At 51.0% G+C, this 16,123-nt stretch overlaps 1 protein-coding gene across 1 annotated transcript in view; it reads left to right on the forward strand.

The window, feature by feature from the left end:
• The first annotated feature begins 302 nt into the window (after window positions 1-302).
• Window positions 303-16,123, forward strand: part of Atp13a1 (ATPase 13A1) — an 18,609-nt gene continuing 2,788 nt past the window's right edge. The window contains exons 1-19 of the mRNA XM_005370513.3: window positions 303-1,093; window positions 3,707-3,796; window positions 3,880-4,070; window positions 6,657-6,729; window positions 6,906-7,061; window positions 7,169-7,238; window positions 7,317-7,423; window positions 7,790-7,919; window positions 8,007-8,062; window positions 8,955-9,081; window positions 9,152-9,289; window positions 9,380-9,500; window positions 9,921-10,078; window positions 10,349-10,524; window positions 10,599-10,709; window positions 11,587-11,712; window positions 12,710-12,818; window positions 14,150-14,349; window positions 14,429-14,525. Coding sequence (XP_005370570.1) covers window positions 707-1,093; window positions 3,707-3,796; window positions 3,880-4,070; window positions 6,657-6,729; window positions 6,906-7,061; window positions 7,169-7,238; window positions 7,317-7,423; window positions 7,790-7,919; window positions 8,007-8,062; window positions 8,955-9,081; window positions 9,152-9,289; window positions 9,380-9,500; window positions 9,921-10,078; window positions 10,349-10,524; window positions 10,599-10,709; window positions 11,587-11,712; window positions 12,710-12,818; window positions 14,150-14,349; window positions 14,429-14,525 — 2,623 coding nt within the window. The 5' untranslated portion in view covers window positions 303-706. The remainder of the gene's footprint in view (window positions 1,094-3,706; window positions 3,797-3,879; window positions 4,071-6,656; window positions 6,730-6,905; window positions 7,062-7,168; window positions 7,239-7,316; window positions 7,424-7,789; window positions 7,920-8,006; window positions 8,063-8,954; window positions 9,082-9,151; window positions 9,290-9,379; window positions 9,501-9,920; window positions 10,079-10,348; window positions 10,525-10,598; window positions 10,710-11,586; window positions 11,713-12,709; window positions 12,819-14,149; window positions 14,350-14,428; window positions 14,526-16,123) is intronic.

The raw sequence follows: 16,123 nt of genomic DNA on the forward strand, positions 1-16,123 counted from the left end.
TGCACACAGGGTTTAGACGCCCTGCTAGGCTCCTGTGAGAGCTGTGCACAGGTGGTTCACGTGCACACGGACAAATACATACTTGAATTTTTTTCTTAATCTTCAAAAATCTTATTATGATTGTGTTCAAATAATAGCATTTGTACAGAATAGTTGAGTAACAGTAAAATGCATTTCATACAAATATCAAAATTTCCATTTATGTTAACATGGCATTTTGTGTAATTATTACAGTATGGCTTGCATAGAGAAGCCGCTCAAACCTCTGCCTTTCAAAAGCCCCGCCCTCAAAAGGCCCCACCTCCTAAAGCCCTTATCTTTGGATTGGATTTTCTCCGCGCCACGTGATCGACACAGGCCCGAACAGTTGGTGAGAAGAGTCCGGCTCTTCCGTTTCAGGTTCTCTCGCTGCCGTCAAGCCTTCCCTGCCTGCCTAGTCCTTTCCGGTCTTCGTCTGGCGTGGCAGCCCTTGACAAGCTGATTTGGATCTTTGGTTCCGTCTTTGTCATGGCAACGCCCTTACTCTCCTTCCATCCACAGTCTGTCATGGCAGCGTCCTGAGCAGACACTTCCTGACCCGTCTAGTGCTTTCCATGGGCGCTTCCTAGTCCTAAAACCATTCATGGTGGCTCTCAGGCCTCACCGGAAGTAATCTACCGGAAGTGAGCCGGTGCTTCTGCCGGAAGCCAGCGCAGCGCTGGGAAAGATGGCGGCGGTGGGTAACGCGGTTCCTTGCGGGGCCCAGCCTGGCTGGGCCCGGGGCAACGGTCCTCCGCATCCTGGGCCGCGAGGGCGGCCGGTGCTGGCCGCAGGGCCAGCTCTCATAGCGAGTGGCGACGAACTGGTGGCCGCCGTGTGGCCATACCGGCGGCTGGCTCTTCTGCGGCGCCTCACCGTGCTGCCGTTCGCCGGGCTGCTGTACCCAGCCTGGCTGGGCGCCGCCGTCAGCGGTTGCTGGGACTGGGGCAGCAGCTGGACCCAGATCCCCGAGGCCGCTCTGCTAGCGCTCGCCACCATCTGCCTCGCGCACGCACTCACTGTCCTGTCAGGGCATTGGTCTGTGCACGCACACTGCGCGCTCACCTGCACCCCGGTAAGTGCGCGCGCACGACCCCGACCAGGACCAGGCACAGTGGGGCCTAGCAGGGGTTCCGGGCTGCAGCGGGCTTGCGTATCCCCAGTCACGGCTGCAGCTTTCCAATTGCAAGGCCCAAGTCTCCAGAGGCGCCCTCTGCCCCGCGTCTTAGGGTCTCCAGAGTCTCCAGAGGCGCCCTATGACCCCGCCGTGACTCGCCATGAGACTGTTGTGTGGTCATTGTGATTCACAAGAAACACATCTAACAGACTTAGCGTAGAACCCATATGTTACTGTTTGTGAATTTTTATCTTAGCTTCCATATGGCGTGTTGTTCTTGGAACGGTACTACTTTCCTTCTCCATAGTCTCCTACCTTGGTTTTTCTTTTCTTTCTCTGTTTGTATAGGACAGGGTCCTCACTATGCTGCCCTGGCTCGTCTGGTACTCAAAGATATCTGCCTACCTCTGTTTCCAGCATGCTGGCATTAAAAGCCTGTGCCACCATTTCTGGCTCCTACTTTGTTTTTCTGAAGTATGAGGCTAGACCTGTAGGGTGATTCCCCTAATCTGTTTGTATTCAGCCTCTGTTCCTTGCTAGACCCAAAGGAGCATGTAGTTCATCCTGGTGCCTAAGAGGAGCAGGAGCGACTTTTAAATGAACAGCTTAGTCTCTCAATGGTGTCTGTCTATAGCGTAAGGGCGGTTAATAAGTTACAGGCTAGTCAGAGTATGCAGCAAGGCTGTGCAGTGCCCCAAGCTCAGAATTCTAAATGCAGCGCTGCAGCGACCCCAAGGTGCTCTGGGTTGGCAGGTAACACCAGTGACCACACTACAGATCCCACTAAATTTGAAGCCTGGGGCAAGGATATCTGCTCAAGCCAGCTTCTTTTTTTCTAATACCAGCTCTGAGTTGATCCTCAGGAAAGGAGGAAGTGTCAAGGACTGCAGGGAAAACCAGAATATCCTGTACATACCCTTTCTGACTCTCAGTCCCAAGAGAGTGCATCCCGTTGTCTCCTTATTTACATTTGTCCTGCAGAAGGTTTGGCACTAAGGGTTAGTAGTCGAGTTGTGTGTGGGGGCGGTAGGTATGGAACCCTCAATCCCTAGCAATCTAATTACCTTTCGGTAGCTAAACATTTGTAGAGGAGAACTTCCTGTCCTAGGATGGAGAAGTGAGTGGGAGCAGCTAAGCAGCCTTGGGGTGAGGAGGGAGATAAGGGTTTGCTTCTCCTTAGGTTTCAGTTTCACTTTGTAAGGTGACTGAGGGAGGCTGAGATAACCTGTAAGTGCCTATTTGCCTCTGTGCCAGCTCCCTACATAGCACCTTGTTCTTCTTTGGCGTCATTTTAGCTCATCATTGTGTCTTTGTTTCTGTTTTCTCTATGGTTCCAGGGCCATTCAGGCCCTTGGGAGTAGCATTTCTTCAGGGTCACCACAGTGTGCTCCCCAATCCCCAGTCATTTCTAGGTGTAGCAGTACAGTTTATGGCGGAGTGTTTCTTTTATTTTTGGTTTTTCGAGACAGGGTTTGTGGTTTTGGAGCCTGTCCTGGAACTAGCTCTTGTAGACCAGGTTGGTCTCGAACTCACAGAGATTCGCCTGCCTCTGCCTCCCGAGTGCTGGGATTAAATGGTGGAGTGTTTCTTGTGTCGGGAAAGTAGAAGGGAGAAAAACATTGGAGAAGAAGGTGGACTCATTTGTTACTGCCGAAGACAGATAACACTAAGTCGAATCCCAGGGAACTTTAGATGGGGCCACCTGGGGAGGGCTCCAGAGTAGGTGACATTTAAGCAAAGGGAACTAGCTGTCTCAGTGTGTGTGTGCTTCCGGCAAGGAAAGTGGTGTGGAGGAAGGAGGCGTGCCCAACCTCTCGGCATCCTGCACATAATTCCCTCTGGGGAATCTCACAGTTAAGTTACCAAAAAAAAAAAAAAAAATCTCATGCTGTTTTAGGTATACTTAAGGTTTTATGTCACATTCATAGCTGTCTTTGGCTGCATGTGCCCACAGGCTGTAGGAGGAATATGCTTGGATACCAAGATTCTTAGCTCAGGCACAGGCAAGCCTGACTGCAGCGTACTAGGGAGCAGTAAGCCAGCCAGAGAGACCCAGTGTGGTGGCAAGTGTGCTGTGGCAAGTCTTGAGTCATGTGAGTGGAGAGCAAACTAAGTGCTCCATATGGCTCTGAGTTCATGCTCAGAGTCCTAGGTGATAAGTATGCTTGTGACCTCAGCTTTCTTTTTTTTTTTTTTAATTTTTTTTTAAAATATTTATTTATTTATTTATTATGTACACAACATTCTGTCTGTGTGTATGCCTGCAGGCCAGAAGAGGGCACCAGACCTCATTACAGATGGTTGTGAGCCACTATGTGGTTGCTGGGAATTGAACTCAGGATCTTTGGAAGAGCAGGCAGTGCTCTTAACCTCTGAGCCATCTCTCCAGCCCCCTGACCTCAGCTTTCTAATATAGGACCAGTGATCAAGTAGGATATGGCCAAGCCAGCACTAGAGCCTAGGTACATAGTCATAACATTCTGTGGAGCCGCTGTCCCACACTCCTCTGCCCTGTGAGGGCATGCACTTTGGGTTAAGAAGGGATCAATAACAATCTTTGGCTTTTGACAGGAGTATGACCCCAGCAGAGCAACCTTTGTGAAGGTGGTGCCAACCCCCAACAATGGCTCCACTGAGCTGGTGGCTCTGCACCGTGACAAGGTAGGTAGGGATGCCCTGCAGGGTAACTGGAATAGGCATTTGTGTAGTGTTCCTAAGCACTGATGTCCACACCCCACCTCCAGGATGAAGATGGGCTGGAGGTGCTGTCATTTGAATTCCAGAAGATCAAATATTCCTATGATGGCCTGGAGAAAAAGCAGTTTCTCCCAGTGGCCTTCCCAGTGGGGAACACCTTCTCCTACTATCAGAGCAACAGAGGCTTCCAGGAAGACTCGGAGATCCGAGCTGCAGAGAAGAAGTTTGGGAGCAACAAGTGAGTCTGCAACTTCCCCATGAACCCCTGTGCCCTGCTGCCCTACTCTGCTCCTGCTTCATGAGCCCTGGCAGTAAGGCAGAGGCTCTGCTTTTAAATCAAAACTGCTAGGTGACCCTCTCTGCTCTAGTTTCCTCCAAACTTGTCTGCCAATAGGGCCTTAGAGGACCAGGAACCTCTGCTTTGTGGTTGTGAGACCTTGGTTAGAGGGTTGTCCTGTCTTGAGTGACCATTCTGACCATTTCTGAGTGTCTGTTTTGTGACTCTTGTTATCCCCCTCTTGGTGTGTGTGGTAGTGGGTGGGTGTGCATGTGCGTGCAAATATGTGAGGCTGGAGGCTTCAGTTATCCCAGGAACCGTCCACCTTGTCTCTCTGAATTGGAGCTCACTAAATAGCAACATCAGCAGTTCTCCTGTCTCTGCCTCCCTAGTGCTGTGATTATAAGATCATGCTGCTACACTTGGTTTTTTACATAGAGTCTGGAACTTGAACTTAGTTCCTCATGCTTATAAGGCAAGCGCTTTATCAAATAAGTTGTGTCCTTGGCCTGCCCTCCCTGACAAACATGGAATTAGAATTTATTTTTCCCTTGTCAGGCTTTCTCCTTGTAGCCCTGGCTATCCTGAAACTCAGTCTGTAGACCAGGCTGGCCTAGGCCTCCCAGAGATCCACCTGCCTCTGCCTCCTGTGTACTGGAATTCAAGGTGTATGCACCACTGCTCAGCATGAAATTAGATTCTTCCTTGCAATTTCTGTTCAACTATTTATGCTCATATGCATCTCCACACATGAAACGGTGATGACACACGTTCGGTGGGGTTGGAGTACAGCTCAGTGGTTGAGTGCTTGCCTAATGAGCTAGACTGGATTCCACCTCCAACCCTGCAAAAAGAAAACCTCCTTGATACTGTGTAGGATGATAGATACTCTCTGCAGACTTTAATCTTTTACTAAAATTAAGGTGCTGATGAGCATCTAGGGAAGGACAGTGCAAAGCTGGGTACCAAACACCATCATTTGGCATCACAGCCCCCATGGTGTCCACCCTGACAAAGTGCTTAACAGGAAACCTGTAGAGATCTTAGGATTTTCCTCCTGTGGTGCTGTTCATGGAACCTGGTGCCTAGCATGTGCTAGACAGGAGCTGTCCATTGAGCTGTCACTCCCCTAGCTGTCCACCCTAGCTGTCTACCCTACCTGTCCACTCTAGCTGTCCACCCTAGCTGTCTACCCTAGCTGTCCACTCTAGCTACCACACCCTTAGCTGTCCATGAGGTTCTTTCACAGCTCAGTTGCTTTTTAGGAAATGTAAATATTACCAATATTACCATATCCAGTACCAAGTTAGAAGAATCATTTGGTGGTCTGTGCGACCCTAATGTTGTCCATGTTAATGGCCTGGGACATTTTTTTTTTTTTTGGTTTTTCGAGACAGGGTTTCTCTGCGGCTTTGGAGCCTGTCCTGGAATTAGCTCTTGTAGACCAGGCTGGTCTCGTCTGGGACATATTTTTATGCTGTCACTCTGGGTGTTTTGGTTTTTAATCTGTAGGATTGTTCTGCAGTTTGTACTTCTCAAATCCCACCATGTCTGGGGAAGTCTTGAGTACCCTTGCATTTTGAGAGCTGAGCAAAGGAAACCCAAGTCAGATTGGGTGACCACATGTTGCTATAGGAGACACCACAGGGACAAGCAGTTTGAACCCTAGGGCTCATTCAGGAAAATATTACAAAATCTCAAGGCCAGTAAGATGGTACCAAGCCTGACAACCTGAGTCTGACCCCAGGACCCACACGGTGTAAGGAGAGAATTAACTTCTGTAAGTTATCCTCTGACTGCCATACACACACTGTATCACGTGCATGCCACCCCTCCCTCTTTATACAAAAGAGAAACATAAAATTCTTTTAAAGGACCATGCATTGTGGTATACGTCTTTAATCCCAATACTTAAGAGGCAGAAACCATTGGATTTCTATGAGTTCCAGGCCATAGTGGGAACCTGTTTCCAAAAAAAAAGAAGAAACAGAGGGGGGTGGAGAATCCCAGTTCCAGGGGTAGAGACTCCAGAGTTCCGTCCCTGCCAGCACATAAACTAATGGTGGTGGCACACTCTTGTCGTTCTAGCACTCAGAATATGGGGGCAGGGATGTCAGTTCAGACTGCCTCCTTGGTCCTGTAAGGAGCTTGAAGGCAGCCTAGGATACATGAGAACCCATCTCAGAAAAAGAACATCCAGTTTCAGTGGAGATCAGGCTCTGTCACCAGGGGTCCCCTTCTCCCAGGCACCCTGCCCTGCTGCCTGTGTCACTGACCAGATATTCTTACCTTGCTCTGGGGTGGATAGTATTGGGAAGAACCTGTCACAGGGTTCAGCAGAGCAAGGGGCTCAGTGGGTAAGGACTGCACATTGTCAGCCGGTCTGTGTCTGGCTGGTGAGCAAGCAAGTAGTGTGTGAGCACAGCCTCTGCCTTGGGTAGCCTATATCTTTGGAAACCTGCAGAGGTTCCCAGTTAGAGGTGGCAGGGCCAGGGTCTCCCCTACTTCAGCCTCATCCAGGAATTTGACAAGTATGGTCTCTTGCAGGGCCGAGATGGTGGTACCTGACTTCTCTGAGCTTTTCAAGGAGAGAGCCACAGCCCCTTTCTTCGTGTTTCAGGTAACAACAACTCTGTCCCTTGCACCAGTTCCTTCTTTGGGGCTGTTTCAGCCAGAGTGAGCCTGGCTGCCCTTGCAAACCCCAGAGTCTCTCCCTGCCCTCAAGGATTATTGATGTTTGCCAGGATTTCTGGGTACAGGATAAGTGGGTAAGGCTGACAGGCTGCTGCCTCCCAGGTGTTCTGTGTGGGGCTCTGGTGCCTGGATGAGTACTGGTACTACAGTGTCTTCACTCTGTCCATGCTGGTGGCTTTTGAGGCTTCCCTAGTGCAGCAGCAGATGAGGAACATGGCAGAGATCCGCAAGATGGGCAACAAGCCCCACATGATACAGGTGTGACTGATGGAACAGGTGGGAGGGACGGGTGGATGGTAGCCCTGCTCAGCACTGGTGAGCACCATTCATAGTCTGTTGACACACTTCCCTACTCATACTTCCAGGTCTACCGCAGCCGAAAGTGGAGGCCTGTCGCCAGTGACGAAATTGTTCCTGGGGACATCGTGTCCATTGGTGAGGCAGGGTTTCTCTCCCTCCAGACAGAAACCATAGTCTTAGACTGTGGCTGACCCTCCTGCCCGCACGTTGCAGGCCGATCCCCCCAGGAGAACCTGGTACCATGTGATGTGCTGCTGCTGCGGGGCCGCTGCATCGTGGACGAGGCAATGCTCACAGGGGAATCGGTGCCACAAATGAAGGTGATGGGTGGGATCCATAGTTCCCTAACCAGGGCAGGAGAGGCAGGTGGGCTGGGTTCATTTCCATAGATTTGGGTGAGCCAGGTGGAGAGAACCAGAATATCCAGTCAGGATGGGCATAGAGAATCCAGGAAGATTCTCTGTATCTGTGAGGTGGTCTAATGCAGATCACAGGGCACTAACTCCACAAGTCCTGTAGTGAGAAAGTACCAGCCAAGGAGCCCGGATGGAAAGGATTTGCTGATCTAGGTAGGAGTGTCCTCATGGGAGACAGGCAGGTCCCTGGGGCCGGATGCATACAGAGATGTAGCCTACTAATGCCTCAGACCAGAAGGCTGTCATCAGTTCTGATGTTTCCTTTCTCAGGAGCCGATTGAAGACCTGAGCCCAGACCATGTCCTAGACCTGCAGGCCGATTCCCGGCTACATGTCATCTTTGGGGGCACCAAGGTGGTACAGCACATCCCCCCACAGAAGGCAACCTCTGGCCTGAAGTGTAGGTGCCTCGAGGGTGTCCTGAAGGTCCTGCACCTATTGTAGCATGAAGGATGTTAATGACACATGCCTCTGCTTGTCTCCTCAGCGGTTGACAATGGATGTGTGGCCTATGTCCTGAGGACTGGATTCAACACTTCCCAGGTATGGTCTTTGATCACATCTAGGAGGGCCCAAAGTGTATGATGGATCCTTCCAGAACATTCACTCTTTAAGGCTAATGCAGACCCTACCATCCTAGTGCTGGCTTGCTTTCCCTGGCCAAACATAACAGTGGGTGTGCCCAAAGATGTATCATGAATAATAAACACCCAGAGACAGATGTTGGGGTTCAAGCTGAAGATCAGAAAAGTAAACCAGCCAAGCCAGTAGAGAAGTCTTACCTCTGCCAAGGCTGGGCGACTATAGACTGAGCCCAGACCTCTGTCTCCTCCAGTCTTGTATTCCCCTTTAGTGCTGGGACTAGAGGGGTGTGGCTCCTAGTGCTGGGATTAAAGGCATGAGCCACCACCACCTAGATCTGTTTCTGCATTGATCTCACATAGCCCAGGGTGGCCTTGAACTCACAGGGATCCATCTGCACCTGTCTCTCAAATCCTGGGATTAAAGGTGTGTCCTTTAATGGCTTAGTTTTATCTTCTGATCTTCAGTCAGGTCTTATTTATTAAGATATAAATAAAATATTATTATACAAGGTAGTCTGTCTGTGACCATCCTAGGAGAGGGGTGTTAAGTGAGATGGTCTGGTAAATCCTTCACAATTCTGCCTGGAGGGGCGATGAAAGCCTAACTTCTTCCTTTGCACTCCACACACATGCAGACTCACACACACCATGGCCCTGTGGCTGGCATCTTTAACTCTCGTTGGAAATCTAACTGGGGCTCTAGTCTGCCTGCTTCATGGTCTGACGTGAGCATCGCTGTTAGAAAGGGAAGCCAGCCTCAGTGCTCTCAGGGAGGGGAGGCCACTGTCCCCCGTAAACCTCCCAGGAAAGACTGTTCCACCCCCACCCACCCCCCATCCCCATCCCTGCAGGGCAAGCTGCTGCGTACAATTCTCTTTGGGGTAAAGAGGGTGACTGCGAACAATCTGGAGACCTTCATCTTCATCCTCTTCCTCCTGGTGTTTGCCATTGCTGCAGCTGCGTATGTGTGGATTGAAGGTAAGGACACTGACAGCCCCTGCTCCACACCCCCATCCCTGCCCCAGGCTACCAGGCCCTGTTTCCCCAGGAACCAAGGACCCCAGCCGGAACCGCTACAAACTCTTTCTTGAGTGTACCCTGATCCTCACCTCGGTTGTACCCCCTGAACTGCCCATTGAGCTGTCCCTGGCTGTCAACACCTCCCTCATTGCTCTGGCCAAGCTCTGTGAGTACTGAGTGTTTGGTGGGGTGTGGTACAGAACAGGCAGGAGCCTGGAGGGATCCCCTGACTCCAGGTCCCATCCCCCACCCCTAGATATGTACTGCACTGAGCCTTTCCGGATCCCCTTTGCTGGCAAGGTCGAAGTGTGCTGCTTTGACAAGACAGGTACCTTGACCAGTGACAGCCTGGTGGTGCGTGGTGTGGCAGGGCTGAGGTGAGCATAAAGGGACTCCCCCACCCTATCCCACCCCACCCCACCCCACTCCAACCCACCCCACCTCCAGCAAACAAAACTAAACTTGACCTGAGCCTCCACTGAAGTCCTGGTTCTGAGGTTCTATTACAGAGGTCCTATGTGGATATCAGTATTAATGGTGTCAGAGGTGGGGAATTTGATTCGGGCTAAGAAGAGCCAGCACAGACCTGGTGCCTCATTTGTTGGGACCTCAGGAATCATCCTTGAGGCTGGTAGTCTCAGATGGACCACTTCCTCACCAGGGTATCTTTAGTGACCATCACACTGAGTACTGACAACTCAGGGTAGTCCCTGGGGACACTCACTAGAGATTTCCCTGGCAGAGGTGCAACTCACCCACCCTCCTCTCTCCACATGTGACCAACTGTTCCATTGCAGAGATGGGAAAGAGGTGACCCCAGTGTCCAGCATTCCCATAGAAACACACCGTGCCCTGGCCTCCTGCCACTCGCTCATGCAGCTGGATGATGGCACCCTAGTGGGTGACCCCCTGGAGAAGGCCATGCTGACAGCTGTGGACTGGACGCTGACCAAAGGTGAGGGGCTAGCATCCAAGGCCTAGCATGGGTGGCCTCTTTGTCCTGGGCAGGCTAGCCCATGATGGTGACATTCTTCCAGGCTAGTGCCAGGCTGGCCTCGCATTAGTATCTTTATGGGTCAGTGTCCTGTCTTCCATGGCTGATGTGCCTGCTGTGACCAGCAGGGTTCTGGGAATTGCTGGGGTGGGAAAGTTGGAGCAGAGTGTGGGGGGCTTGGCTACCTCTCCGGAGCAAAGCCCCTCAGGACCCGTACTTATTTGTTTCCAGATGAGAAAGTTTTCCCCCGAAGTATTAAAGCTCAGGGGCTGAAAATTCACCAGCGCTTTCATTTTGCCAGTGCCCTAAAGCGAATGTCCGTGCTCGCCTCCTACGAGAAGCTTGGCTCCACTGACCTCTGCTACATCGCGGCTGTGAAGGGGGCCCCTGAAACCCTGCATTCCATGGTGAGCCGGCCCCAACCCTGGGGGGAGGGATAGGCAAGGAACAGGCAGTGACATGTCCCCTGCGTTCTGTGCAGTTTTCCCAGTGCCCAGCTGACTACCACCACATCCACACTGAGATCTCTCGGGAAGGAGCCCGTGTCCTGGCTCTGGGGTACAAGGAGCTAGGGCATCTCACGCACCAGCAGGTGAGGGTCGGCCACACTCACAGCCCCTACTACCCTGCCACATCAATGGGAATGGGTGCAATTTCATGTTGCCTTCTCTGCTCTGGGATGTGCTAGGCACCTTCTTGGGGAAGGCCAGAAGGCATCTCAGATTCCACCATTCTTGTCCCAACCACCTGGTGGTCAGAAGGCCTTAGCGGGTCTGTACCCCTCCCTTTCCTTCCCTCCATCTCTCTCTGCCCCTCTTCGCCACCTCTAATAGCCCTTTGACCTACTTCTTGGTCCTGATCTAGTCTGCTTACTGCCTCCAGCCAGACATCCCTCTAGAACATAATGTCAGCCCACAGCCCTGACTATGGAGACCCACTCAAGCCAGGACTCAAGCCTCTGTCCTCCTGCATTATGTTTGGCTTGCTTCTGAGTCTGGAGAGCCCTCTTTCTCCCAAGCCTGGCCCCCTGGTCCTGTCTACCCTGACCTCTGCCCCATGCCTTCACTCCTATTTTACTTGTATTCTGGGATTTTTATCACCCGCCTTCCCTGCTACTTTTTGGCTTTCATGATGGTGGTCGCCTTGTGCAGTCCCACTTCTGAACTGAGCCACAGAGTGCTCTATGATGTCTCGCAGTTCACAGTCATGAGTTATAGACACAGTTGGGTCTAGACCCCATCATCATTAGCTGAACCCCACTTGGCACCTTCCTCGCCTCTCCCCTCCTGACATTTCTCTTCTTAGGGGACTGGGCCTCTCCTCTCCTGGCACCATCACACACACACAGTAGCTCTAGTTGCTGAGGCACTTGTCGTTACCTGCTTTCCTGACTGGGTTCCTCACTCTGGGAGATTTGAAGAGGCTAGTGGGAAGGATAGATGGTGAACATATCCTGCGTCTGTTCACAGGCCCGGGAGGTCAAGCGGGAGGCACTGGAGTGCAGCCTCAAGTTCGTGGGCTTCATTGTGGTCTCCTGTCCACTCAAGGCTGACTCAAAGGCTGTGATCCGAGAGATCCAGAACGCATCCCACCGGGTATGAGCAAAGTGAGAAGTTGGAGCAGGGGTGGGGGTCTGGGACTGGCAGCAGAGAACTGACAGCTCTAGTTCTCAACAGTGAGGAGACCACAGGTTTTAAGCTGGGGTGTAGATATGGCTGGTAGAGGATGCTCTGTAACCTCCTCACCTCATCAGACTGTGTGTGACTAAGGAGACAGAGCTGGAGGGAAGAGATCTGGAGGCCATGCCTGTCCTCGTGTACAGTCTCAGAGAGAGGCAGAAAACACAACTGGTCCCCAGTGAATCATCATAGGTCATGGCATATCTACTTGCCTTTTCCATTACTAAAATGTTCTCTGTACAAGCAGGTACCAGGCCCTGAGCACGGACAGCCAAGAGCTAATTCTTAATTTGTATTTTAAGTAAAGGCAATAAACTAAATGTGGTGACATGCCCATCACCCTAGCAGTAAGAGGCAGAGGTCAGCGGGTCAATGTGAGTATGAGTCCAAGGCCAGCCAGGCCTTCATAGTGAGACCTTGTCCCAAAAATCAAAAAGTAGGATTCGAGAGTTGGCTCAGCAGTTAGGAGAACGTGGTGCTCACTCATGAGTGCCAGAATTTGAATCCTGACAGCACACAATAACTGTAACTACAGCTGTGGGAGATGGCACACACCCATTCCTATAAACATAGTAAACAGTGAACTGCTTTACAAAGAAGCAGTGCATTGGGGCTGAAGTGTGACTCAGCCTGTGCTTAGTGTGTGAGCAGCCCTAGTGCCAGCTCAGCACTAGGACTGTGGTGTCCAATGAACTGCTACACCCCTGCCATTTGGGTAGCACATCCTGGGTTGTAGGCTGTGCTGTCCCAGAAAGGTTGTGGCCTTTTCTCTCATACTTTTTTTTTTCTTTTTTCTTTTTTTTGGGGGCGGGGGAGTCTCTCATACTTTTAGGAGGAGCTGTAAAGCCGAGGTAAGAATTCCGCCCAGCAAGTCTTCCCTGCTAAGCCCTGTCCCCTATTCGCTATCCCCTAGGTGGTCATGATCACAGGGGACAACCCACTCACTGCCTGCCACGTGGCTCAGGAGCTGCACTTCATTGATAAGGCCCACACGCTTATCCTGCATCCTCCCTCTGAGAAAGGTGAGGCTGGATAGCTGGGGCCCTAGTCTAGGACCAGCGCCTTACCACTATTTACTGCTGATTCCAATTGATGTCCACTCCACTATGAGGAGGCCTCAGACATTAAGGCCTTTGGATATGAAGGCCAAGAGAGATAGGTACTGCGGCGTATGGGTGTGCTGTATAAGGGCATTCATTGGTTCCTGAGCCTGCCTTGTTTGTTTACAACAGGCCTCATACACTACCAGACAGAGGCACTCATTCCTCATCCTTGCCCACCTTGGGCTGGCAGGTCCCCAATACCTGATGAGGGCACCTGTTGGCCAACATTGAGGGTGGTAGATCCTGGGTAAAAGTCATAGCGTGTTCTTAGCACATCTGTCTGCCCTGCCCTGCACTGTGAGCAGCTTCTGTGCACATTGAAGGGAGGAGGTAAACTGCTAACCTGGCTCTTGGCATCTTGCTTGTTAGCAAGGAGGCTGGGCCTCAAAAGTAAGTTCACTTAGTTATGTGTGGAGGGTGCGCTCCTGTCAGCCCTGCACTTGAGGCAGGAAGATTGCTGTTAGTTCCAGGAGAGCCTGGGCTACATGGTAGCTTTCAGGCCAGTTTTTTCGTACGTATCTTCTGAGACCAGGCTTTAGAGCCTTTCCTGAGTAAGCAACTAAACCCACTTCTTGTCACTTAATGCAGGGCCTATATGAGGAGCAGCGGGTAGCTCAATGCAGGATAGCAGAATAGAAGGTGGTAGATATACCCAGCTAGGAAGGCTTCTAGAACCTTCCCACTGCTTCTCAAAGAGCTTAGTCGTCACTCTCATCTGTTGGCCCCAGCTCTCCCTCCATTCCAGCCCTGTATGCTATGTTCTTGGACCTGAGGGTTGTGGGCAAGTGATCCTAAAGCGATGATCATAGCTGTTACTTTACCGGCAGGTCAAGCAGGTTGACTAAACCTCCCTCTCACACAGTCTAGGGTGGGAAGTCAGAGCTGGGTGTACTGATGAGCCACCCTCCCCCAGCCTACTCCTGGATCTGAGCTGCAGAAGTAAAAGTGGGTCCCGTGGGGCTTAGCATGGGAGGGATCCTAGGTACAAAAGGGTTAGAGTTCAGATTAGCAGTGGAGAAATCTGTTAGATGAGGGATCAGTGTCATGTAACTTCCTGAGGGAGAAGGTGGCTTGACTTCTGAGACCAGACCTCCTGTGTTTGCATCTATCCCCATCATGCTTAGATTCCTCAGTCCTCCTGAGGGTCCTCTGTGTGTTCTTTGTGAAATGCCCAGACCAGAATTGGGTTCTGGGTGAGGCTGTGGTCTTGGCTCTGGAGTACCAACCCTTACCGTAGATGTGACCCACAGGCCGGCCGTGTGAGTGGCGCTCCATTGATAGCAGCATCGTGTTGCCTCTGACCCTGGGTTCCCCCAAGGCACTGGCCATGGAGCACGCACTATGCCTCACAGGTGATGGCTTGGCTCACCTGCAGGCTGTGGACCCCCAGCAGCTGCGCCACCTCATCCCTCATGTGCAGGTGTTTGCCCGTGTGGCTCCCAAGCAGAAGGTATGTGCTGGACCCTGGAGTTGGGTACTGGGGACTTTGGGGATGGCTGCAGCCCCATTATTTCATGTCTACCATGCAGGAATTTGTCATCACCAGCCTGAAAGAGCTGGGCTATGTGACCCTCATGTGTGGAGATGGCACCAATGACGTGGGCGCACTGAAGCATGCTGATGTGGGTGAGCTCCAATAGCTGGGAGCTGTGTCTCCATCGCTAGAGTAGGAACATCTCACCTGGCCCTGTTGTTCATAGACAGTCAGGAGTATTTGACTCTTAAGATAGGAGCTGGGTGTGGCTCTGTGGTGGAGGTCTTTATATGTACAAAATCCTAGACTTTATCCCAAACACTGAAAAAAGAAGTAATTTTAATTAATAACTTCCCTGGGCAGTGGTGCTCATCCAGGCAGAACTCAAGCGAATCAGGGGTTCGAGTTCAAGGCTAGCCTGGTTACATGGAACCCTGTCTTTTAAAAAGAAATCTTGATGGGGCTGTAAGGTCAGGGAAGGGTACATGCACAAGGAACAGAGGATAGAAGCAAAGAGGTAGTTGGGGGCATTGTGTGAATCCCACAACCAGGCATGATTGCCACAGGACATTGACAAGACAAGTGTGACAACCCTGGACTGCAAAGGTTGAGCTTTGGTCTTTCTTCTTTTTCATCTGGCCTGCATCATCTGAGTTCTCACCCTCAAAGACTTTTCTCTCAAGTGATAGGTTTCTTTGGAGACCATCAGTTTTCAGTTGCTCATTTTAGGTTCTGATAGGATTTGTATGCTCATTTGAGCCTGGATCTTGCTGTGTTACATGGCCCGGAACTCAAGATCCTGCTATCTCAGCCTCCAGAGGACTAGGCCTGCACCAACATGGTTCTGACACATCTGAATTGGTGTGTTCTCCATTTGATTTCTTGTGGCTTCTACTTTTTTTGTTGTTGTTGTTTCAAATAACAAATATTCACATTCTCTCTTTACAAACTGAAAGTAATGCTTTTTAAAATATTTGGTTCTGGGCCGGGCAATGGTGGCGCACGCCTTTAATCCCAGCACAGAGACAGGCGGATCTCTGTGAGTTCAAGGCCAACCTGGTCTATAAGAGCTAGTTCCAGGACAGGGTCCAAAGCTACAGAGAAACCCTGTCTTAAAAAAAACAAACAAAAAAATTGGTTCTGGCTGGGCAGTAGTGGCTCACACATTTAATCCTAGCATTCAGAAGGCAGAAGTAGGTGAATCTCTGAGTTCAAGACCAGCCTGTTCTAAAAATTAGTTCCAGGACAGCCAGGACTACACAGAGAAACCCTGTCGAGAAAAAAAAAAGTTCTAAATTGAACTTGGGCACTTGAGCATGGGTAGGCAGGTATTCGACCACTGAGCTACATCCCCACTCTTGCTTTCTGTTTTCATACCCTGTTTTAAAATACATTGATTAGTATTGTGTGGTGTGTGTTCATGCTGGTGGGGGCACATGCCTGCTACCGCGTAGCTATAAAAGTCAGAAGACAGCCTTGTGGAGTTGGTTCTCTTCACATTCACATGAATGCCCGGCACATGTGGGAAGTGCTTTTATCTGCCAAGCCATTCTCCAGTCTCTGAGGGCACCGTAGGGCAGTCATGTGGAATGGAGAAGCTTGGAACTGGTGGGATGAGAAGTAGCTCTGCAACTGGACCCTGGTCCCTGCCCTTCCCATCACTCCTTCCCGATACCCTATCAGGTGTAGCACTCTCCATCACTCCTTCCCGATACCCTATCAGGTGTAGCACTCTCCATCACTCCTTCCC

Source organism: Microtus ochrogaster, unplaced genomic scaffold, assembly GCF_000317375.1.
Source record: "Microtus ochrogaster isolate Prairie Vole_2 unplaced genomic scaffold, MicOch1.0 UNK81, whole genome shotgun sequence".
NCBI classification, from domain to species: Eukaryota; Metazoa; Chordata; class Mammalia; order Rodentia; family Cricetidae; genus Microtus; species Microtus ochrogaster.